This window comes from Cervus elaphus, chromosome 1 (assembly GCF_910594005.1).
Source record: "Cervus elaphus chromosome 1, mCerEla1.1, whole genome shotgun sequence".
NCBI classification, from domain to species: domain Eukaryota; kingdom Metazoa; phylum Chordata; class Mammalia; order Artiodactyla; family Cervidae; genus Cervus; species Cervus elaphus.
In genome coordinates this window covers 36232486-36257462 of record NC_057815.1, presented here as the reverse complement: position 1 = coordinate 36257462, position 24977 = coordinate 36232486, and the positions used below count along the sequence as shown (strand labels likewise).

General features: G+C 45.0%; 1 protein-coding gene across 3 annotated transcripts in view; it reads right to left on the bottom strand.

The window, feature by feature from the left end:
• DIXDC1 (DIX domain containing 1) overlaps positions 1-24977 on the bottom strand; it is a 75773-nt gene that overhangs the window by 33219 nt on the left and 17577 nt on the right. For 2 of the 3 annotated variants that reach the window (XM_043899090.1, XM_043899082.1), the window contains 4 exons: positions 13147-13276; positions 7924-8049; positions 5191-5422; positions 4319-4426 (listed from right to left, as the gene is read on the bottom strand). In XM_043899090.1, the coding sequence (XP_043755025.1) occupies positions 4319-4426; positions 5191-5422; positions 7924-8049; positions 13147-13276 (596 nt within the window). Of the gene's footprint in view, positions 1-1605; positions 2085-4318; positions 4427-5190; positions 5423-7923; positions 8050-13146; positions 13277-24977 lie in introns of those variants that run through there. The other variant, XM_043899096.1, reaches the window with a different exon arrangement.

The window sequence follows — 24977 nt, the reverse complement described above, 5'->3', positions numbered from 1 at the left end:
ACCCACTTAATGTGCCCCTGAAGTCTCCCAGGCTAATCCTCACAGCCATGATCAGGAGTTAACATTTCGTCTTCCTAGAAACCACGAAAAACAAATGCCAAGCACAGTGGAGGCAGCCAGCGATTTCAAAAAGCTCTGAAGCAGCCTGAGGACTAGTGTCTCAACCTCCTCAGTGTCCCGGGTTTTGGGCTTTGGTGGGAATGACCTCAACCAGTAATACACTCTCATCCTTATCAGAACCATAGGGAAAAAAAAGTTGTCTTTTGCTCCTGCAAATTAAAAAAAGTATCACTTAACCATATCTGTAAATGTACAACCCAAACAGGCAGACAGGTGGAGAAAGGCAAGAAGTGCTGTTTAGAAAAGGAGACTGCTCCAGGGAACTCTCTTATCCATCTCTCACCACATAGGCAATCTGACTTCCAGACCAACATGAATTAGCTGCTGGGAAAGCACCAGTCTAGGGGTACCATTCACAAGAAGAATAGATTTATGCTATTCAGGCCTCCGCTTTCACCTTCTTATAGAAATGGGGATCCGAGTGCAGAAAGAGGCCTGCACCCCAGCTGCTCCTCTTTGAGAAACGGTAAGACCACACTTTCCCAGCTGACAAGGTGCTGTGGCTGACAGATGCCCCTGCCTGCATCTAGCTGGACCGCAGTGGATATGTGTGAGACGAAGGGGGTGGGGGTGGGAGGAGTGGTGTGAACCTAGGATGCGGGGGGGGGGGAAAAATGCTTTCCTGAGAGCGGAGACGCATGCTCAGCTAGATCAGCTCAGCGGCTCCCTCCTAAGTGAGCCATCTCCCATATAAGGGCAGAGGGAGGCGGATGTCTGCACACCCAGCCCCGCTGGGGGAGTGGCAGAGCGGCCAAAGAAAACAACATTTCTCTTTCTTGAATCGGGGCTGCCAGTATGGGAGCCAGAGAGACATAAAACCCTGAAACTAAACGGCCGAGTCTAAAAGATAAAAGAAATCTGAGGAAGAAAAATCCTGAGGCACATGTCAGAGCATGCTGCCTTCCCCAAGGAAGACCCTCATGCAGAAGGATGGTACACAAATGTATTTTAATGCTAATTAATTACATGGCTTGGGATCTCCCTGATGAGCTTAAAAAACTGTTTTATAAACAAGTAACCCCCCCACTTGCCATTATAATCCTGTCAAGACAGGGAACAACTGGTTACAAATCAGGTCTGACTGATACATTCCTAATTCCCACAGGTCTAACATCTCTCCAATCTTCACTTATCAGACAAGCAGTCTCCCAGAAAAGATATCTCCAATTAAAAGTCCAATCAATTTTTAAAATAGGTACCAGGCAATAAGAGTTCTGTTCTGTCCTGAAGTGCCGGCTTCAGCAGAGACCAGACGGGGAGTCAAAAGCCACTCCTTCTCCCATGCCGCTTGCAGCTTCTTAAATAAACCCAGTGTATTTTACAGTGCTCATCTCAGGCCCGCAAGCAGGCTGTTCTCCCCAGTATAGCGCCCCCGCCGATCCCCCGTCTGTCTCTGGCCAAGAGCATCCTCCAGTCCTGGCCCTGCTCCCATCCAAGCCCCCCCCCCCCCAACACACCTCCAAAGCCGAAGTGGCTTCAGCTCACCATTTGACCTGCGTCCCGCCCATGGTCCCCCTCGTGGCTCCGGCTTCAGCAAGTCGGCTTCCCTGGGTGAAGCGGGAGGCTGAGAGTCACAGCGCTCCCCGATTCGGGCATGTCTCCCCGCGCTGGGGGCCCCCGAAGAACGACTCCCCCGGGCAGGCCAACTACGAGAGCCGCTCGCCCCGGTCCCGGCAGAGAGCAGGGAGGGCAGAGAGGCAGGCGTCTCGGCCCCAGGCACGGCGATGCTCGGGGCTCCGGGGCGCGCCGTCCCGGCAGCTCAGACACTGCAGCGGCCCGGCCTCGGCGGAAACCGCCTCCCCTCGCAGGCTGCCGGCCCCCGGCAGCCGCATCCGTGGTCCCCGCGGCCGCGCGGCTCCGGGCGTGTCCCCGGGCGCAGGCATCTCAACCCATCTCCGCGCCCCGGGAGAAAAGCCCGGCCCGCGGCTCCGGCCGAGCGGTCGAGTGCCGGGGCGGGCGGCGATCCCCGCTCCGCGCCGCCTCCCGGTCCCGCCCTCCCGCGCCCTCCTCCCCCCCGCTATCCGAGCTGTCACACGCGGCCGGGTAGCGCCGAGCTCCGTCCGACCCGGGCGGGCGCTCCGCGGGCCGGCCGAGCCCCCGGGGCAGAACCGGGCGGGGCTGCGGGGCCCGGAGGCAGCCCCGGGCGAGGCGGCGGAGGCGCCGCGGGGTCGGCAGAACCCCGGGAGGGCTGCGTGGTCCCCTCGTTCGGAGGAGCCCGGGACTGGCGGCCGTGCCTTCTGTCCTCTGACCCCTGCCTTCCCGGACACCGAGGTCGGGGTGGGTCTAGCTCCTCGCGGGAGGGGGTTCCCCCGGAAACCCGCTGGACGCTGGTCTCCACCGCCCCCCACCTTCCCCTCGGGCGTTTCATATGTTCTTTTTTTCCCCCAACTAACGAGCCTTTTGCTTGGATCCTGAGAGGCTGGCGCGAGGTCTACGGGTCTGAGAAGCAACAGGCGGGCAGTCGGGCAGGGCTTTGCCAGCATGTCTGTCAAGGAGCAGGGGGAGGGGACCAGACGTAAGGGGCTATCTTCTGAACCACTGTTCTTTCCCGAGTCACATCCCGGGGGTCTCCTGGCCTTCACGGATCACTGAGACATTAGGTAGGCTTCCCCCTGAGTGCAGACTGCGGGAAGGAGCAGGGCAGAATGTCCCGGAGCCTTCTGGGGGCCAACTGAGCATCCCAAAGAGGTGAGTGAGAGGGTGGCCGAGAAGAAAACGACCGAATCAGGAAGAAGAGAAGGAGGAAAGCCAACCAACCGTTCTCTGAACGCTCTCCTAGAAAACGGTCACTGCCAGCCACTGCAGCCCGATTTCCAGCAGCCCCGAATTCACACTGTCTGGTACCCTGCCCCCAGTCTTGAGTTCTGCCAGACAGGAAGGAAGCAGGTGCTCTCAGGAAAAAAAAATCCTGACTTTTTTTTTTTTCTTCTCTAACTCTGGCAAGCGCTATCAGTCACAGGAAAGTAAAAGGCCTGTAGCCATGCAGGAAGCAATAGATCTCATTGTACAACGGAATATCTTTTGATTCTGTACCAAGTGATAGTCCAAGCAGAAGCAAGGAAAAACTGGTTTAGATTCTCAATAAAAGCACATCTACTGCTTAATGGACACAAGGTTCCCTTCTGGCGTGATGCAAATCTCTCTGGATAGGGGTGATGGTTGCACAATATTAGTGAAGGTGCTACATACCACTGAATCATACACTTTAAAATGATTAATGGTTAATTTAATGTGTGAATTTTAAAAATAAAAAATCTATTAAATGTGAAAATTAAAAATCAAGCAAGGTTACCGGTATATTAAGATGATGGATGTATATTTAATTTCCAAGCAAATTAGAAAATGGCCCATCAAATTAAGGTGGAATTGTATGAAAAAAAGACATAGGAGGAAGAAAACAAAGACACAGAAAATACATACATGTCAGACAAAGAACAATTAGGCTTAACTGGAACAGACTAATCTGGGTTGATATAGGAAAGAAAAGGTCATAAGAGCATAAATTAAATATGATTCTGCAATGAAATTAGTAAATAAGATAACAACATCTGGGGATGTGTTTACAGGAGCATGATTTACCTAAGCCAGGAAAACAGTCTTTCTCTGCCACCATACTTGGCATTGATCAGGCTTTTATTAGAGCACTGTGTCCTGTTTTGGTCTCTGCAATTGGCTCCAAGGGATATAGACAGCCTTTCAGCTACAGTCACTCACATCGCTAGCCCATTCAAATGTGTATTAATCTGCCACAATTCCCAGCCCTACAAATGAAAGCTGGAAACATTCTTAAAGCACTAAGGCAACTCTGCTCATTTCCTCTTGCTATGAGCTTTATACAACCTTCTCAGGCACAAAGACAGTGCAATGGAACTGGCTCTCATAAACACTGGCAGCTGATAAATAAGTATTGAAAAGATCCAGCTGGGCGCTGACAGGTCCCAGTCGTGCCCCCACGTGGACACAGCTAAGCACTAGCACTGGTATGTGGGAAATTCACAAGCATCTCACCCTGCCCTCTTGTCAGCACAAAACCACAAGGCCATGCTGAGGGTTACCCCTTGTAAGCCACACATAAACGGAGGGAAGAGGAAGGACTTTGGTGCCTTATCGCCTGTTGCGTGGGTACCTGAAGCTGCCAACCCTGAGAACCTACACGAACTGAGGACTGTAGTGGTGAAGAATCTGAGGCCCCGGTTACCTGGAGCAGCTGGACTCAGACGGGGACCTTTGCTGTCCTTCATACTGCTGCACCAGGGCTCGCACGCTCCAGCAGGGATTCTCAATCTCCTCATCCACACTGCTGTTCCTAAAGTCAGAGGGCGCCAACAAAGGAGAGGGTGTCAGTCCTTCGGGCCAACCCACTAACTACTGACAGATGCCACTCCAGGACTGCTGTGGGCAAAAAGATGGACGAGGCAAAGCCCTGGCCTTAAAGACATTTGAAACCTCTCAAAGAAGATAGAGAAACCAATAATTTCACCAATCCTTGCAATACCTCAGAGTCATGCTCCCTCTCTGACACACAACCCACAAAGCATCTCCTGCCATGACTCTCTGGGACACCCAACCTTCAGGATACACACCAGGGAGACACTCAGGGGTGACTCGGGATGTTGCTCCCACACACCTCCCAGTGCAGAAAACACACAGTGCCAAAGGAATATGTTTAAAACTCTGGGCCCCAGAGAAAATAATTACATACATGATTCCTCTACATTCTGCTAAAGTCAAAATGTGCACATGCATGCTAAGTCGCTTAAGTCATGCCCGATTCTTTGTGATCCCATGGACTGCAGTCTGCCAGGCTCCTCTGTCCATGGGATCCTCCAGGTAAGAATACTGGAGTGGGTTGCCACGCCCTTCTCCAAAAGTCAAAATAAACATGCCTAAAAGAAAGGTGGTTGTTTTTTTTTTTTTTTCTCTTTTGGAGCACCCTCTCCCACCTCCACTCCATACTCTTTATTGCAATGTGGGCTGTTTAGGTGATATTTCCATCTACTGCACCATTATCATTTAAGGGAAGGAATATCAGCGCAGGTCGAATTCCCATCCCCAGATTTCCATCCTTACCTCTGTCGGTATCGAAAGACATCCCGCCCAGACCGCGACATGTCATGACACACATCGGCCAGAGCAGCGGCTGCTCCCTGGGCCACAGCAGTGGCACAGTGAGGCTGGTGAGTCTGCAGGGGGGCTCCGGCATCCCGCCCTTGGCTCACTGTCCTGCTGGAGCCAGGTTTGAAATGAGCTGCCAAGGCCAGGACCAGCCTCATGATAGACTTCAGGTTGCCTTCCACGATATCTGAGGATCAGAACAGACCAAGAGGTCCTAAGAGGGGAGCAGAGTGCTGAGGACGCACTCGGTTACTATGCATCTGCTAGTGAACAGGTAAGCAAGGCAGTCAAGCTCCCTGTCCTCACAAGCCGTGTTCAACAAGGAGACCAAAGATTTAAAGCAATTACAATCAAGTATAATAACATAAAGTGAAGTCGCTCAGTCGTATCCAACTCTTTGCAACCCCATGGACTGTAGTCTGCCAGGCTCCTCTGTCCATGGGATTTTCCAGGCAAGAATACTGGAGTGGGTTGCCATTTCCTTTATACAGTAGGAAAAGTACAAGATTCTTTGGGAGCTCAGAGGAGAAGCATCTGTCCAGTTTAGAGGGCTCAGGGAAGGATTCCCAGAGGAGGTGAGTTCCAAACTGAGATTTGACTGACCAACAGAGGTTCATCAGATGAAGAAAGAGAAGGAAAAAAGTATTCCAAGAAGAGGGAAGAGCAGGCATGAAGGTCTAGACGCCATTCAGTATGGGAGCCACTAGCCACATGTAGCTGTTGAACACTTAAAAGGTAGCGGTGATCTTAACTGAAATGTTCTGTGAGTATACTTAGCACACACACACAAAATTGAATGAAAAATCTCATTAGATTTAGTATAAGATAAATAGCCTGGAGACAAGGATTGAGAAGATGCTAACTGAAGAAGAATTTAGAATAATGATAATAGATTTAGTATAAAAAATTAGAATGCAAAATATCTCATTGATAGTTTTTTACGTTTATTATGTGTTGAGCTCATAATACTTTAGATATGCATACATGCATGCTAAGTCATTTCAGTCGTGCCCAACTCTTTGAGACCCCGTGGGCTGTAGCCTGCCAGGCTCCTCTATCCATGGGATTCTCCAGGCATGAATACTGGAGTGGGACTGCCATTTCCTTCTCCAGGAAATCCTCCCGACTCAGGGATCGAACTTGGGTCTCCTGCATTGCAGGTGGATTCTTTATCGACTGAGCCAACAGGGAAGCCCTCATTTTGGATACATGGGTTAAATAAAATATATTATTAAAATTACTTACACTGATTTCTTTTTTGTAACAAGGCTATTTAGACATTCAAATTACGACTGTGACTTACTTTTATTTCTATGGCACACACTGGAAGAGGAACAGAAAGCAGTTCAGCATAGCCAGAGTTCAGAGTTCAGGGGGAGAGGGGGAAAGACGAGGGGGATGAACTGGAGGTCAGGTCAGAAAGGGCATAGTAAGCCAGAGAAAGGACTCTGGATTTTATCCTAAGGGCCCTCAGGTGCAGAGGAATGGCGTGAGCATGTCGTACTCTTAGAAAGATCGTTCTGGCTGCAGTGTGGAGAGCAGACAGGAGGGGGACAGAAATGCATGCAGTGGGACTAATTAGGAAGCAGCTGCACTTCTCCAGGTAAAAGACAATGATGTCCTGAACGACTGTTCCCTCAAAATAGCTGACTTTAATGGGCCAGATCCCCAAGCCCACTCCTCACGGGGCCCGGATCAGAGAAATATCTGACATTCTAAATTTTGTCCTAGAAAAAAAAAAAGAGAGAGAGAGAGAAAGGCAGACAGAAAATAACATGATGGGTCTGGTTAATGTCAGAAAATAGACAAAGTTGTATTTTTTCAGCCTCACAGCCTTTTAAATATGTAAGGCTTCCAAAAGGATTGATTGATACCTGCTACAGGACATTCTCAATGGTCAGTAAGTGCCCCGCCTGAATGAACCCAACACAGAGAACACTAAAAACACGGAAAGGAGGGCTCCCTCCCACCTCCATCCTCATCAGAGCCACAGGCAAGCAGGCCCAGAAACTGAGGCTGAAACAAACCAGGTTAGAATCAGTTCCAGAGTCAGAGTGAGAGGACCTGAGAGCCTGTGCCTTCTGAGGACAGCTACATCATTTCTCCCCTGCAGCCTGGGCTCAAACTGCAACGAGAGCTGTCCTCATCTGGCCATGTGGCCCCAGGAGAGGGCATGTGCCGAGGTGAAAGAGCCTTTTGATCCTGCCTGGAGATGTCCTGTGATGTTCAAAAAAAACTGCTATCAAATATTTTCCTTCTGGAAAACTGGATAGAAAAAAGTAGGCTATTATGATCTGAGATAATAACTGTCATGAAACACTAGGAACACCAAAAAATATCATCTATCTTCATGTTTGATACCTTAAACAAGATGTTCTAAAATTAATATCCAAAAGCTGTCATTTCTTTTCTATTAATTTTCCTACACACACTCAAAACAAAACTTTATTCAGTTAAAATGAAGAGCTTCTATCTTCACTCCAGTCTCCAAAGCACCTGGATTTTGATCATCATTCCACCCCAAGAGGATGACTTTCCTTGTGGGGAAAAAGATGTGAGGTCATCAGCCTAATCCCACTCCAGTCTACTCTGAGCCCTCAGCTACACTGTGGATGGTTCTTCTGAAGGTGGCAATCCCCAGGTAAAGATGAGTGTACCCAGCCACCACAGACAGAAGGAAGCACTAACCTTTAGCTGAAGTCTGGTGCATACGAATCTTTTTGGAGGCTACAAACTGTAACACTTTCTCCACATTATTCTTCATCTCTTGTTGGTTACTGGGACTCAGCTGTACCCCACTCAGCTTTTCTCCTGCTGTTATAAGAGAGAAAATACATGAAGTTATGGGGAGGAGTACTATCACAGTTTCATAGCAGCCAGACACAGAGAGAATATTTGAAGTAAACACTAAGATTATCTATAAATATGTCAGGGAGTTAGGCCTTCGTGTTTGTAATCTGGATGGGAAATAGGAAAATGAAAGCATTCTGGAGGGTCTCTGAATTTTCAAATCTATTCCCTGGGGCCTGTGTACATTTATTCATTCAACAAATATTCACTGAGCACCCACTGTGTGCCAGGCACTGTTTGGGGCACCAGAGAAACCGCAGTGACCAAGACATTCTCTGTCTTTCCTTCCATCATAGAGTTTACATCTGCAGGGATGGGAGATGACCAAGATCACAGATAAATGTTCGACAAAATTTCAGGTAGTGCTAAGTGCTGTGCTGTGCTAGTCACATCCGACTCTCGGCGACCCCAAGGACCGTAAACCATCAGGCAAGAATATTGGAGGGGGGTGCCATTTCCTACTCCAGCAGATCTTCCCCACCCAGGAATTGAACCTGGGTCTCTTGCATCTCCTGTGCCGGCCTGCAGATTCTTTACAACTAGCACCACCTGGGAAGCCCAGTGATAAGTACTATGAGGAAAAACAAAGAAGAATAATCATGGTCTGTCTGATAACACATATGGGCGGAGACTTGAATAAGAGAGGAAAAGATTTGCAGAGGTAGCATTCCAGGCTGAGGAACCATAAGTACCAACGCCAAGGTGGGAATGAGATCAACTTATCTGAGAAACAGCAACAAGACCCTATGGCTGGAGTGGAGAGAGCAAGGAGTCAAGTTCTAGGACAGGTAGAGAGGTAAGCAAGGCCAGGTCATGTGGGGCTTTGGGAACTAGAGCAAAAGAGCAAAGACCTTGAATTTTATTCTATATGTAATGGGCAGAAAATGCAGGCTTGGAGGTAAGGGAGTTCAGTTCAGTTCAGTTCAGTTCAGTCGCTCAGTTGTGTCCGACTCTTTGTGACCCCAAGGACTGCAGCACATGAGGCTTCCCTGTCCATCACCGACTCCCAGAGCTTGCTCAAACTCATATCCATCGAGTTGGTGACGCCATCCAACCATCTCATCTTCTGTCATCCCCTTCTCCTCCCACCTTCAATCTTTCCCAGCATCAGGGTCTTTTCCACTGAGTCACTTCTTCACATAAGGTGGCCAAAGTACTGGAGTTTCAGACTTAGCATCAGTCCTTCCAATATATATTCAGGACTGATTTCCTTTACGACTGACTGGTTTGATCTTCTTGCAGTCCAAGGGACTCTCAAGAGTCTTCTCCAACACCACAGTTCAAAGGCATCAATTCTTCGGCATTCAGCTTTCTTTATAGTCCAACTCTCACATCTGTACATGACTACTGGAAAAACCATAGCCTTGAACTAGACAGACCTTTGTTGGCAGAGTTTTGTCTTTGCTTTTTTTTTTTTTTTTTTGTCTTTGCTTTTTAATATGCTGTCTAGGTTGGTCATAGCTTTTCTTCCAAGGAGCAAGCATCTTTTAATTTCAAGGCTGCAGTCACCATCTGCAGTGATTTTAGAGTCCAAGAAAATAAAGTCTGTCACTATTCCCATTGTTTCTCCATCTATTTGTCATGAAGTGATGGGACCAGAGGCCATGACCTTAGTTTTCTGAATGTTGAGCTTTAAGCCAGCTTTTTCACTCTCCTCTTTCACTTTCGTCAAGAGTCTCTCTAGTTCCTCTTCACTTTCTGCCATAAGGGTGGTGTCATTTGCGCATCTGAGGTTATTGATATTTCTCCTGGCAATCTTGATTCTAGCTTATGCTTCATCCAGCCCAGCATTTCTCATGATGTACTCTGCATATAAGTTAAACAAGCCAGATAATGATATACAGCCTTGACATACTCCTTTCCTGATTTGGAACCAGTCTGTTGTTCCATGTCTGGTTCTAACTTTTGCTTCTTGACCTACAGATTTCCTAGGAGGCAGGTAAGGTGGTCTGGTATTCCCATCTCTTTCAGAATTTTCCACAGTTTGTTGTGATCTACACAGTCAAAGGCTTTGGTGTACTCAATAAAGCAGAAGTAGATGTTTTTCTGGAATTCTCTTGCTTTTTATATGATCCAACAGATGTTGGCAATTTGATCTCTGGTTCCTCTGTCTTTTCTAAATCCAGCTTGAACATCTGGAATTTCACAGTCCGCATACTATTGAAGCCTGGCTTGAATAATTTTGAGCATTACTTTGCTAGCACGTGAGATGAGTTACCTGACCTGCTTAATGCTTTTAAAAGTTGACTTCATGTGGACATAGATTCTGTGAAGAGGAAACAGGGAGATCTGTTAGAAAGAAATGAAAATAGTCAAGTGAGAGATAATGATGGTTTGGGAAGAAGCTGAGAGGTGAAAAGTCAGATACCAGGTACATTTTTAATATAAAGCAAACAGCACATGTGAAGGACTGAATATGATAGATGAGAAAAAGAGAATAATTAAAGTCAACTTCTAAGTGTTCTGCTTTAACAGCTGAGGGAATGGTACTGTGATGTGTTAGTCAGATGAAGGATCTCAGAGGACAGAGGGATCAGTGGCGTGAAGGAAAAGCTCTGATTAGGACACGTGAAGTGAGAGTTGCATTTTAGACATCCAAGCAGAGAAGCTGAATAGGAAGCTGATATTCACACCCACCTCAAGGAAAAGCTTAGGGCTAAAGACTCAGATTTGGGAAGAGACCACTTAGGGATAGAGAATATACAAAAGAACTAAGGTCTAAACCTCTAAGGAGAACTTCCAACATTTAGACGTCAGGAGGGCTTCCCAGGTGGTACAGTTGGTAAAGAATTCGCCTGCCAGTGCAGAAGACACAAGAGACATGGGTTTGATCCCTGGGTTGGGAAGATCCTCTAAAGTAGGAAGTATTTCAGTATTCTTGCCTGGAAAATTCCATGGACAGGGGAGAATGGCGGGCTACAGTCGATGGGATCACAAAGAGTCAGACATGACTAAGCATGCGCACACGCACATGCACACGCACACACACACACACACACACACGGAGGAGAAAGCCAGCAAACAGGAAAGGCCAGTGAGGAAGGAGGGAAACTTCAAGTCCACAGGATCCCTGAGACCAAGGCAAGATGTCTGGAGGAGGAGGGAGTGATCCACTGTGTCAAGTTCTGCTAAGTTGAATAAAATGAGGACTGAGCCCTGGCCACGGGATTTGACAGAGCAGAGTTGTGATCTCAAGGAGAACAGTTTCAGGGGCATAGTAGTAGGATCAAAAGCTCAGTGCGGGCCAGCTCAAGAAAGAACGCAATCTAAAGTAGTGAATTCAGAGAGATTTTCTATATAGCCAAGTTGCAACAGAATGCAGCATTTAAGAACCTGGGTTTTGAAAAACAAGAATACACATTCATATTGCCTGTATGTGCACCAATAAATATCTCTGGAAATAACCAGAAACTGCTAACACTAGCTGTCTCCAGAAAGAACAGGTAACTGGCAAGGGGACAGATGGGGGAAATGGCTTTTGATTTTCTATCTTCTTGGGCTGTCTGGATTTTCTAACTGATTATGTTTCCAGGATAATCTGTTCAGATGAGTGAAAAATTAAAAGTTGAAAATTAGCTTTGGAATTAAAGTAAAACTAGGCTTGTACCTCTGCTTTACCACTATTCTTATGTGACCTTGCAAAGTTGCTTAAGGGCTTCCCTGGTGGCTCAGAGAGTAAAGAATCTGCCTGCAATGCAGGAGACCTGGGTTCTGGGTTGGGAAGATTCCCTGGAGAAGGGAAAGGCTATGCATTCCAGTATTCTTGCCTGGAAAATTCCACAGACAGACCTTTCTAAATCTCAAAAAATAAGTAAAATACTTAAATGCTATCCATTATCATAAATCAATCAAAGTTGCATGTTTAACAATGCTTGATATATATGTACACACACATATATGTGTGTGTATATATATATATAAAGTGCTCCTGGAAATGGGGGTAACATTATGTTTCTCAAACGTTGATGATTAAGTGAAATTAAATGGACAGTGTTCAATACACAGTAGCTGCTATTACTATTATCATGGTTATAATCACTATAAGTGAAGAATGAATCCGTGAGCTGTCTGAATGAGGTATTTATGGACAGGCTGCCTGATGCAAGCCTGCCTTCTTACATATCACTCAAACCCACATCCCTCAACTATGTCAATGATGTTTGAGTACCTGTTATGTGTCTGTCACTTGGTTAAGGATTGTGAAAACAGGGGGGAAAAAATTACACTGTACCTGCTCTTAAAGAGCTCAATCTATACTGGAGAGGTAGATAATAAACAACCATCATTTGGTGAGAGAAATAATAAGAGGTGTGGACAAATGCTGTGGAAATAAGGTTATGCTATCATCTAATATGAATGACAGGCAACAACTCTGGGGTTTCAAGAAAACAAGGTCTTCTTATCTTAGTCGGGTCCTTTTGCTGGTAACACACCTTCTTTTTGCCTGGCTGCCACTTCCCTTTCCAGCCTCAGTCTAAACATCAGATCTTCTGGCAAGCCATCCTAGAATCCCTAACAGTGGGTTGGGTGCCCGCCCTCTGCTCGTATCTGTGCTTGCCCCATCACAGTACTAAGTACATTACTGGAAGTGACTTTGCTCTCCAGTCTTTCCAACTAGACTGGGAGACTCTTGAGAGCCACGACTGTGCTCCTCATCACACTCCCTAAGTTTAACGCAGAGCCTGGAACACAGTGTTTACTGACTAATAAATAAATTAATTAACCTTGGGCAAGTATCTTAAGTCCTCCCTACTTTCAAGTCCATGAGACTTTAAAGAAGTAGCTCAGTCGGTAAAGAACCTGCCTGCCAATGCAGGAGACGAGGGTTCTATCCCTGGGTGGGGAAGAACCCCTGAGGGGAAAATGGCAACCCACTCCAGTATTCTTGCCTGGGAAATCTCATGGACAGAGAAGCCTGGTGGGCTACAGTCCATGGGGTCACAAGAGTTGGACACGTCTTAGTGACTAAACCACCACCAACAATCTGCTCTCAAGGGCACATGGAGGGTGAAAAGGCCACGTTCTGGTTTAAGCTAGCATCGGAGTCCGGGGCCAACCGACCAACAATCTCAATGAGATACGCCAGGATCACCCCATCCCGGAGATCTTGTCGCAGGTCCTGCACTGGCTTCACCGCTGGCCTCTTCTTCAGCTGTGCGTTCACCCAGGCCACGTACGCCTGCAGCTGTTGCTGGAAAATGAAAGCGGGAGATAAGGAAAGGTTGCATGCTTCTCGTATCCTCTTCCCTGCATCCTCTAAGGCAGCAGTGGAGACTGGGCGATCTATACCCAACTTCCCAGGTGGCCCAGTGATGAAGAATTCACCTGCCAATACAGGAGATGCAAGAGATGCAGGTTCAATCCCTGGGCGGGGGGTGGGTGGGGGAGATCCCCTGGAGTAGGAAATGGCAACCCGCTCCAGAATTCTTGCCTGAACATTTCCATGCACAGAAGAGCCTGGCAGACTACAGTTCATGGGGTCGCAAAGACTTGCATGCAACTGAGCAACCGAGCAATCTATACCCAGAGGGAGGAGGAGAAGCTTTTAAGGAAAGAAAGATGGTTAGACATGGAGTATGCTCTCAAATTCTCTAGTTTTATGCTAGTCTTGGGATGAGCTACCCTCTGACTGGGGTGGTGGTGTGGATACAGGTACGCAGATGAGTGTTTCGGCAACAGTGACTCTTGCTTTCCTTGACTTTAGCTTTGTCAACCAGGAATAAAGCCGGGCCAGAAGCACAGCATCACATCAAGTGTGATGAAAGCTACCAGTGACCCACTGTGCTTCCCAGGAATGATCTCTCGTGTGTGTGCACAATGACCTGTGACATTCCTAAGAACTGATCCTGGGGAGCTAGGAATCCACAGTTAAACTGATCTCAGAACTGCCTCTCATAGCTACTTTCTTCACAAAGAGATTTAACTGAAACCAACCCGGGGTTTATCCTCCTGAGCCCATAATCCTGGGATTGCTACAGAGTTAGCTTTAATCCAGGCTTTACGTTGTCAGAGAGGATCTGGTTACCTGAAACCTGCACAAAGAAAGCAGACAGACTAGGGTGAGCAGAGTTCCTGAAGATTGGGGTCGGGGTTGGGGGAGCCTTCATTTTTTTTTTTTCAGACAACACTTATGGTCCAGTACCATCAGAAACCTGTCAGACTCAGGTGGGATATATAATTCACCCCAACACTTAGACAACCTCTCATATTCCATTTTAAACAGAGCTTGTGTATTCAGGTGTTCATTCTGATTATTTGGGCACTGAATATCAAAATAGCACAAGAGCAAGGTCATAGTAGAGGCAGCAGTTCTGTCTGATTTCTGAAGAAGCCCAAGACTCTGAACCTAAAAATTAAATTCAAAGGCTAACAGTATCAAATGATAATTTGGTTAAAGTACAGTTGATTTCTAAGCTCCAAGTACTTCCTTAATGAAATGATGTCAGAAATTACTCACTGGCAGCTTCCTGAGCTTAAATTAAATCTTCACTATTTTCTCTACGTCAATTTGTGGGAATAAATAAAGTCCTTTGGAAGGTAGTGCTAAGGCAATGTTCTAACAGCTACTGAGAAACTGTAGGAAGTGCAATGATCAGCAGGAGGTAGGGGGAAGAATCTGGTATTTATTGAGTACCTACCATGAATTAAACACTACTTTTGGTGTTTTCTATGTCTTTTAATGACTTACTAATGTATCTGGAGGGCTTTCCTGATGGCTCAGTGGTAAAGAATCTGCCTGCCAATGCAGGAGATCTGGGTTCAATTCCTGGGTCGGGAAGATTCCCTGGAGTAGGAAATAGCAACCCACACCAGTATTCTTGCCTGGGAAATCCCATGGACAGAGGCAGGCTGGCAGGCTATACCCCGCAAGGTAATAAAAGAGTTGGACACAACTTAGCAACTAAACAACACAACAACAGTGTACCTAGAACGCAGCCACACAGTGGATGCTTACTAAATGGTCATCACTATTTTCACTATCATCATCTAATTCAGTTCTCGCAGAAGCACTGAAGGGTTGGTATCATCTCCGTTCTGTGGATGAGGCTCAGAGAAATCATGTAACTTCTCCAAGGTCTCCATCCCTATGCCATGGCAGACCTGGTTAGCAAACCCAGGAAAGGCGGTCCAAGGACCTCCTGCTATTCAACCCACTCTGCAGGTTAGAGGTGGCTGCGCCTTCCGCTTTCACACGGGCCAGATTCCTGTCCAGGTGAGCTCTTACATTCAACCAAAACGGAGGGACAGGCAAAAGGTGCCTCCAGAGCAAACCACTCTGCTCCGGGCCACGAACGCATCAGGGTAACAGCTGGGTCTGATTACCTGGCTTACATCAAAATCCCTACCCCACTTCCCTCTATTGAGTATCACCCTCAACCCTCCCCTCACACATTCCTGCTTAAAATCCTTCCCTGGCATCTCATTACCCTCAGGGTAAAACCCAACCTCCTCAGCACTTCAGTCTGTCCTGCGCTAGTCCTTACCTCTTCTCCAGCTTCGCTTACCCACTCACATTTGCCAACCCCTGCATTTAATGTCGGTCCAAACTAAGTGCAATGCCCCAAACGCACCACGTCTTCCGGCCACTCCACCTCCTCCTGCCTCGCATCTCCTCTTAAACCTCAGCTCAAGCGTCACCTCTTCCAGGCAGCCTTCCCTGACCCTCCCACACACCGCAGACTCTTGATCTCCGTGAGGACGTCCTGTGTAAGGCAATCAGTTCAACTACAACGAGGGTGCAGCCAGTGTTCTGTGACGGGGCTACAAAGAGCTTTATGCCTTCAAGAAGTTTGCAGGAAAAAAAATGAGGAGAGGAGAAGGAGGAGAAGCTTGCAGGTTGGTGAGACAAGCGCTAGGACAGGGGTGTAAGAGGTGCTAGGAGTATTAGCCCAATCTGAAGTCTATGCTCAGGGGGCTTTCCTGAGGAAAGAAGGCAAAGAGGACAGTGAGCTTAAAGGGGCTCAGGCCTCAACTAGATGCTCCATGCAGGATGTTATAGGAGTTCAGGACTGTTGGACTCAAGAGTAACAGGCGCTCAACAAATCTCTGTTTCAATCGGTAAATAATGTGTCAAATTTCATCAGGCCAAGACTTACAATGATTCTAAAAGTTAATTATGCAGGGGAAGACAAGAACAAGTATTTTTCATCAGGCCAAGATAATTTTTACTTAAGTAACCATAGCCTTCTTTTGGCCAATGAATAGAAATAAGTTGTTTCTGATGCAAAACTGCTTTGAGGCTCCTCATAGAACTTTTCATGCACATTAATCACAGTTCCGGGCTTCCAGTAAAGAGGATTCTATTGCATAAGTGATCATATTTGTCACCACTTTTCTGAACACCTACTCTGTGTCTAGAGCTATGCTAGGTCCTTTAGACACAATTTCTCTAATGCTAATCTGCCAGGAAAATTTTTACTGTATCTATTTTGCTAACTGCAAACCGAGACTCCAAAAAGGCAAAATAATGTTCAAGGCCACCCAGACTGTAAACTATCGATATGAAATTCACTCTGATTCCCAAACCAGTGCTCTTTTCACTCTACCACACTGTCACCTAAATAAATGCATCCCTGAGGTTTAAACAACCTCACCAAACTCTCGGAGTGGAAGTTACCTTAGCCTAAACCACTTCTTCCTCCATAGCCAGTGCTTGGGTCTCCTGTGTAATAATCTACACTCGGGAACTGCCTGCTAATCAGAATGCTCCACAGACTAGCAACACCATCACCAGGGGCTCTCAGAAAAGCAGCCGCTCACACATCACCATCAATCAACATACTTCAAATATAATAGAACAGAATATGCAGAATAGAATGGAAATGCAGAATCTCAAACTCTGCTCCAGTTCCAACAAATCAGAACCTGCATTTCTAAAAGAGCCCCTCATCTTGTATTTTCTCTGCTTCAGCTCTGTCATCAGCTATTTGTCAAAAGAAAACAATTTTGGCTCCTCTTATTGGAGAGTAGTTTTCAGAAACCAAAATTTGAGCATGAGGTATACTCATCTTACTGGGGTAACATTCTGGACCCTCTCAGGAGTAGAGTAGGAAATATAGGTCTGTATCACACCCAGACACATACTTCCATCTACTTATCTTGACAGACAGATGGAGAAATAGACCATGAATTATCCAGATCCTGCCTCCAGCCCAGCACCACAGGGTTCATCTCTCCTTTTCCTTTTCCTTATTTGTAACTCCTTTTTCCCCACAGTGAGAAACCTGACTCTATCCACAATATATTTACTAATATTTCCTCAGTCCTAGAAAACACATCAAAACATACCATAACACAAGGTATGGATTAGCATAGTCATTTTTTTAAATATTTGTTTATTTATTGGGCTATGCCATGTCATAGAAAAGTAAATTTACTAGCCAGAAATTGATATACGAGTATATAGTCCTTTTTGTTTTAGCCCTACAGTGTACACTCAAAATACTGATTCCAAAGTGACTTAGGTTAATTCTTTTCTTTCCTCTGCCTTCAGTGTGGTTATGTTATTAATTTGTAATACAGTTAAGTACATGTATTACAATTGGTAGACCATTTTGGGTTGTCCTAACATGTTGGTTGATTTTAATTAATTTGGGGGCAGGAGAAAGATTAACATGATTCTAAAAGTCAGAGCTATAGAGAAACATACATTCAGAAGTGTCAGACCTCCATCCTTCTCTCTACTCCATTCCCTCTTCTCTAGTCTTTCCACCCTATTCTATCCACTCCTGTAGACAACCAACCTGATTCAATTCTATGTTATCTGGAAAAAAAGATATATGTATATTTTACTTCCCTTTTCTTCTTATGTGAAAAATAGCATAGTAATTTTTTTTTTATTTTATTTGTTTACTGGGCCCTGCTGGGTCTTGGTTGCAGCATGTGGGATCTTCAAACTTCGTTGTATGTGGGATCTAGTTCCCTGACCAGGGATCAAACCCAGGTCCCCTGTGTTGGGAGCTTGGAGTCTTAGCCACTGGGCACCAGGGAAGTCCCCAAAATAGCATTAAGCACTGATAGTGCCTGGTGGCTCAGATGGTAAAGTATCTGCCTGCAATGCAGGAGACCCAGGCTCAAGATTGGGTTGGGAAGATCCCCTGGAGGAGGGCATGGCAACCCACTCCAGTAATCTTGCCTGGAGAATTCCATGGACAGAGGAGCCTGGGGAGCTACAGTCCATGGGGTTGCAAAGAATCAGACGCAACTAACACACACACATTCTTTTTACATCTGCATTTCTCACTTCAATTAATATTTGCTTAACATATTCTGGAAATCACTCCATATTGGTCTAGAAATCTTCCTTATTTTACAGCTACATGGTACTCCATTATGCAGATATACCATAATTTAGTCAATCAGTCTTCTATATATGGGAATTCAGGGTTTTTTTCCCAATATTTTGCAGTTACAAACAGTGCAGCAACGAATAACGTTATGCATATATATTTTCATGTTGATTGAGGTCTATCTTCAGGGTAGATTCAAAGAAGATGGCTAGGTGAATATAGATACATTAAGTCGATAACTTCATTAGAAATGGCCAAATTCCCCGCCAAAAGCATTGCATCTGTTTGCATTCCCATCAGCAGTGCATGAGAGTGCATTTTCCCAGTCTTGCCAACAGAATACGTTGTCACACTTTTAAATTTTTGCTAACATGATAGGTGACAAATTGTATCTTAGTGCTGTTTTAATTTCATTTCTTTAGTTATGAATTTGAGCTTCTTTTGGTAGGTTTAAGAATACAATTTAAATTCATCCTTATCTTTATATATTTTGTGTATGTGCATGAATTATCTGTTCACATCTCTCCCATTTTTCTATGTATTGTACCTTCATCTTAAGAGCTCTTTATGTCTTAGGAATGTCACCCTTTTGTCTTGGACATATGTTGCAGAGATTTCCCAGTTTGTCAGTGATCTCTCTTTTTGGACATTTATATTTATTTCTTTATTTGCTGCCTCCCAGGTGGTGCAGCAGTGAAGAATCCACCTGCCAATGCAGGAGACTCAGGTTCAATCCCTGGGTCGGGGAAAAGGCAACCCACTCCAGTATTCTTGCCTAGAGAATCCCATGGACAGAGGAGCCTAGTGGACTATAGTCCACAGGCTTGCAGAGTCGGACACAGCTGAGCACACATACATTTCCTCGGCTATGCTGGGTCTCGGTTGCAGCACGTGGGGCCTTTAGTTGCAGCACGCAGGATCTTTTCAGTTGCAGTATGTGGGCTCTAGATCCTGACCAGGGATTGAACCCAGGCCTCCTGCATTGGGAGCATGCAGTCTTAGCCCTGGAGCACCAGGGAAGTCCCTATCAGTCATCTTTTGACTTAGTTTATGGTGGTTTTCTGGCTATGAAAAGGATTTTATTTTTATATAATCAAATTACTGATATTTCATTCCTCTGAACGTTGAGTGATGGTTAGAAAGGCTTTCCCTACACTAACGTGAAAGAAGAATTCACTTCTGCTTTTTCTCTAGTTCTCACATGGTTTCAAAATTGCTTACGTTTAGATCCCTGTTCCATCTGGAATTTATTCTTCTGTATAATGTGAGATATAGATCCAACTTATCTTTTCTTCAAATGGCCACCCAGTTGTTTCAGCACCATTTACTAAAGTCAATCTTTACCCCAGGGATTTGAGATGCTGCCTTTATCATATGCTAAATTTCCATAGTTCCTGGGTCTATTCCTGGACTTCACAGTCTGTATCATTTGTGTATTTGTTCATTCTTGTACCAGTACCAAAATGTTTTATTTGTAGAGGTTTTATAGCATAATTTAATACGTGGCACAGCTGGTCCCTCCACCCTGAAATTTTTCTCTTTTTAATATTTTCTTGACTATTCTTACAAATTTACTTCTCCATACAAACTTCAGTATATATTATCTAACTTTCAAAACAAAGCCTGTTAGAATTTTTACTGGGATTATATTAAATCTATAAATAGATACAGAGAGAACTGTCATTTTTATGTTGTTAAACCATCCTACTCAAGAATAAGGGGTGTCTTTCATTTGTTCAAATGAGTCTTTCAGGAGAGTTGTCAAGTTTTCCTCCTGTAAGTTATATACATTTCCTGTGAAGTTCATTTCTAAGTATTCAATTCTTCTTAATTGTGATTGTAAATGAGGTTTTCTCTACCATCGCTTTCTCTAACTGGCTACTCTGTGTATGTGAAAGCTGTTAATTTCAGTAGGTTCATTTTATGTTGTTATCTTTTATTGAGTTTCATTGAGTTTTATCAATAATTCTCAATGATTTCCAGGATTATTACCACATCATCTACAAAAAGAAATATTCTTTACCAAGCTTTATGCCTGTAATCGATTTCTATATACCTCTGGTACAATGTTGACTAGTAGTGGAGATACTGGACATTCTTCCCTTGTTTCTGGACCCAGAGAAAATACTTGCAGTGTTTCCCAATTTAGAAAGTGAATGGTTTTAGGAATAAGGTATATATATTTTTATCATGGTAAGAAAGAATCCATCAAGTAGTCTTTTCTTTTCTTTTTACTTTTATCACACACTACAAAATATACTGCATGCTCCACAATACACTGCATAACTGTCTAACGGGGTAGATGAGCAGAACTGAGTTATTTCTCATCCATCAGGAAAATGCTTCCTTAATCAATGTTCTCCAAACCCTTCAACATATGATGATGATGAACTCCAGAGATGCACCTATCTCTTTCCATCAAATTCCACCCATGTGAATAGTGGGCCGCCCTCTTCCCCTTGTTCCCGTTAGTGAATCTGTGGATGCGTGCAGTGGCCATTTCTGGAATGAAGAAGTGCGTGGCCGTGAGGGCAACCCCAGGGAGAATCTCACATCACACCATCACCACCCTGTTCCCAAGCAAGTCTTACTTTCTTCAGTGGTTTTATAAGGAACGGATGTTGAATTTCGATGAAAGTTTTGTCAGCATTTATGCAGACAATTCTGATTACTTTTCCTGAGACCTACTAATATGGAATGTGTGGATTTCTTAATAATGAACTTACCTTGCATTCCTGTGGTTAACCCTACTTGAACATAATGAATTACCTTTTAATGCGATGTTGAACTTTGCTCACTAATAAAATATGTATTAGTGCTATATGAGTACTTCATTTGCTGTACTTTTTCATGGTTGCTCAGTTGTTCAGTCACGTCCGACTCTTTGGGGCACCATGAACTGTAGTTCTTCTGTGCTTGGGATTTTCCAGGCAAGAATACTGGAGTGGGTAGCCATTCCCTCCTCCAAGGAATCTTCCCCACCCAGGAATCAAATCCATGTCTCCTCTGTCTCCTGCACTGAAAGTGGATTCTTTACCCACTGAGCCACTGGGGTCGTCTTTTCATAGGTATAAGGAATATTTGTCTGTAGTTTTCTTTTTTGCACTCCCAGGTATATATATTTTTAAAAAGAAGCAGCAAGTCTCTCCTTAGTTTCATTCTCTGACATCATCTGTAGAGCACTGGGGCTATCTGATAAGTAGAGGTTTGGTAGAATTCCCCTGTGAAAAAATCGAGGCTGGTACTTTTTTTGAGGAGTAGTTCCTTATTAAAGTTCTCTATTTCTCCTACAGAAATTGGTCTGTTTAAATACGCTGTCTCTATCAAATTTAGTAATCATAATTTCCCTTAGAAATAATTTCGTCAAGGTTTCAAAAGTTTATTTGCACAGACCTGCAAAGACTCCTACAGTTTTGTTTGTTTCAGTGGTTATTTCCCCACTGTCATTTCTCATTTTGTATATTTGTGCTTCCCCCTTTTTCATTCTGTTAGCTACCAGTTTGTCTTTTCATAATTTTTCCTCAAAATCTTAAAAACAAAATGGTTTCAAGAATTATTGCTATTCTGGCCCAAATCCCTCAAAGTAATACTTCGAACCAAACACAATACCCTGGCTATAAAATCAGACAGTCAACTTTCTCATCCAAGACATTTCACACTCTTTTTCCCTCTCTTCCCATTCTTCCCCTTCTTCTTCTTTCTTTGTTACCACCTCACATTGCTGACTCACACAGTGCTATCAACCAACCCCCCTCCCCAAATTTTTAACACATTCTGCTGGGAGGCCAATCTCTTCCACTTTCATTCTTGTATAACTGGTCTTATCGATGCATATTTAACAAATTTCAACTTGTTAGATCCCATCTCACAAGATACTTCCAGACCCTATCATTTCATGTAGTCATTTATTCAAATGCAGCCAACATTGCCAGGCATTGTGCCAGGCCCACTGTTTACAGGCATATAAATAACTCTGATACAAAGTGATCACTGCAACAATGGAGAAATGTTTTAAAAATGCTATCTATGCACAAAAGGAGTAACAGGATCAAAGGATGAGGACATCACAGGTGGGTTAAGAGGGAAGAAGACATCTGTCTGTTCTTTAAGGATATTTGCCAGTTGGGGAATAGAAGGACATCCCAGGGAGAGGTGATTTTAAAAAAAAAGAAAGGAAGAGCCTGAAGTTATATGGTATCTAGGAGGAACCGCCAGTTAACAAATTTGTGTATGGGCAGAGTTGTGAATGGCAGGTGGTGATAATGGAGAAATAGGTCAGCACAAGACCTACCAGAACTTAGATTTAAGTCTTAAAGAGTTTTAACAGGAAAGCATGGAGCCTTGGAACAGGAAAGGGAAACTGTGAGACTTGTATCTTAGGAAGGTCACTCTGGATGCACTACAATATGAGACAGAAAGAGGAGCATTCAGGTAATAATTCAAGTGAGAGAAGATGAGAGCCTAAACTGAAGCAGAACAATGAGAAAAGGACAAACTGCAGAAATAAGTCAGAGGGATGACTGCCAAGAAGCAGGCAGTCACAACGAGAGACAGTCCAAAAATTCACACCTGAATGGATGGTGAGGCTTTAACTGAGATGGAGAGCATGTGAAGAGCAAGTATTGCGGGGGAAGCAAACAGTTCAGTTTTGAACAAGAGCCTGAGCCATCTGCAAAACATCAGAGTAGAGATGTTCTGCAGCCACTTGGCAAAATCCAGGTCCAGGGCACAAGAGATGGGTGTGGGGTGGGAGTGAGATGTTTGAGAGTATCTGTGTGTGAGAGAACAGGGACGGCTCTGAGATAATAACACCATCTGCTGAGAACTTACTGTGTGCCGGGTGCTATGCTGGGCACTGAACCACGTCGTTTCATATATATAGTGTGTGTGTGTGTATACATACAGTTGACCCTTGAACTGCGTGGATCCACTTACAGAGATTTTTTCAGTAGTAAATACTATAGTATTGTATGATCTGCGGTCAGTTAATGCACTTGTGAATGAACCGTGGGTACAAAAGGCTGACTCTAGGTTACACAGTTTTCCACAATGCATGGGGGGGCACCCCTAACCCCCGTATTGTTCAAGGATCAAATATATAAATATTTACTCCCCCCTCCAACATTGATCAGAGATGTGGAACTACTATCACCGTATTACAGATGTGGAAACCAAGGTTCAGAAGAGCAATGAGCCCAGAGTCACAGGACAGGTAAGAACAAGGATCTCAACCCAATGCTGACTTCACATCCTGGGCTTTACAGCACTCCCCAAAATAAGTCGAACTACAAGAAGTTATTCAGCAGGAAAGGGAGGAGGGAGTGGGGGAAGGGCACCAAAAGGAAAGAAGAGGCTGAAAATGCAGAGTGCTTGTGCCTGTCAGCCACTGAATGAAGCCCTTGATACGCAATACCTCCTTTAATCCTCATGCCCAGTCATTAAAGTTGATTTTATTGGCCCCGTTTTTTTCATATAGGAAAACTTGCTCCAGATAACAGCGCTGTTAAGAGGTGAACATGGAATCTGAACCCACTCCACCTTACTTTAAAGAATGTATTATTTCTATTATAGCAAAGAAAGCATACAGGGACTTCGCCGGTGGTCCACTGGCTCTGCAATCCCAACGCAGAGGGCCCGGGTTTCATCTCTGGTCAGAGAGGGAACTATATCCTACATGCCACAACTATGAGTTCACACGCCACAACTGTGAGTTCACACGCCACAACTAAAGATTCCACAAGCCGCAACAAAGATCAAAGATCTTGAGTGCCACAACTAAGGCCCAGTGCAGCTCAATAAATAAATAAATATTTTTAAAAAAGAAAGAAAGAAAAGAAAAGCACACAATGAGAGAAAAGGAAGGAATACTCAGTGCAGAGGCTGGGGTACATCAACATCAAAGGGACAAGTGAAGTGAGCAGCAAAAAAATTATTTGGGGGAGTTCCCTGGTGGCCTGGTGGTTAGAATTCCAGGCTTTCACTGCTGTGATGCAGGTTCTATCCCTGGTGGAGGAACTGAGATTCAGCAAGATGTGCGGTCTGGCCAAAAAAAAAAAAATTATTTTAGAACACGTAATCAGAGGGGGAGACGAAGAATCAGGAGAGAATGTTACATGGGAATCTAAGACCAGAGAATGTCAGGACATTGACAAGAAGGTCAAATGCCGTGGAAAGTCAGACTGAGGACTGGAAAACCCACTTCATTTAAGAGGCTTTGGTGACCTTTCTGAGAACTGACACCAGAGCACGGTGGGGTGAAAAGTCAGATGGCAGGGAGAAGATGTCAGGAAGCAGGAAAACAGAAACAGTGAGGGGGGGACAGAGGGTATTTGCTGGAGAGGAAGGTGGGAAGGAATGAGGGGATTTCAGGATGAGAGGACACTTGCAGGCTGAGATGAGGAATTAGTGAAGGAGAACAGATACAAAGGGAGGGCAGGAATGATGCAGCAAGATTTCAGAGGAGGGGGAGAGGCCTCTTCCTGTTCTGATGATGAGAGGCAGGAGTAGGGACCTCTGTGGGGAAGCCAGGAGGTGAGGAAGACGGCTGTTGAAGGAGCTCAAATCCCATTGCCCCTCTACCCATGATGAAGTGGGCAGGTCTGT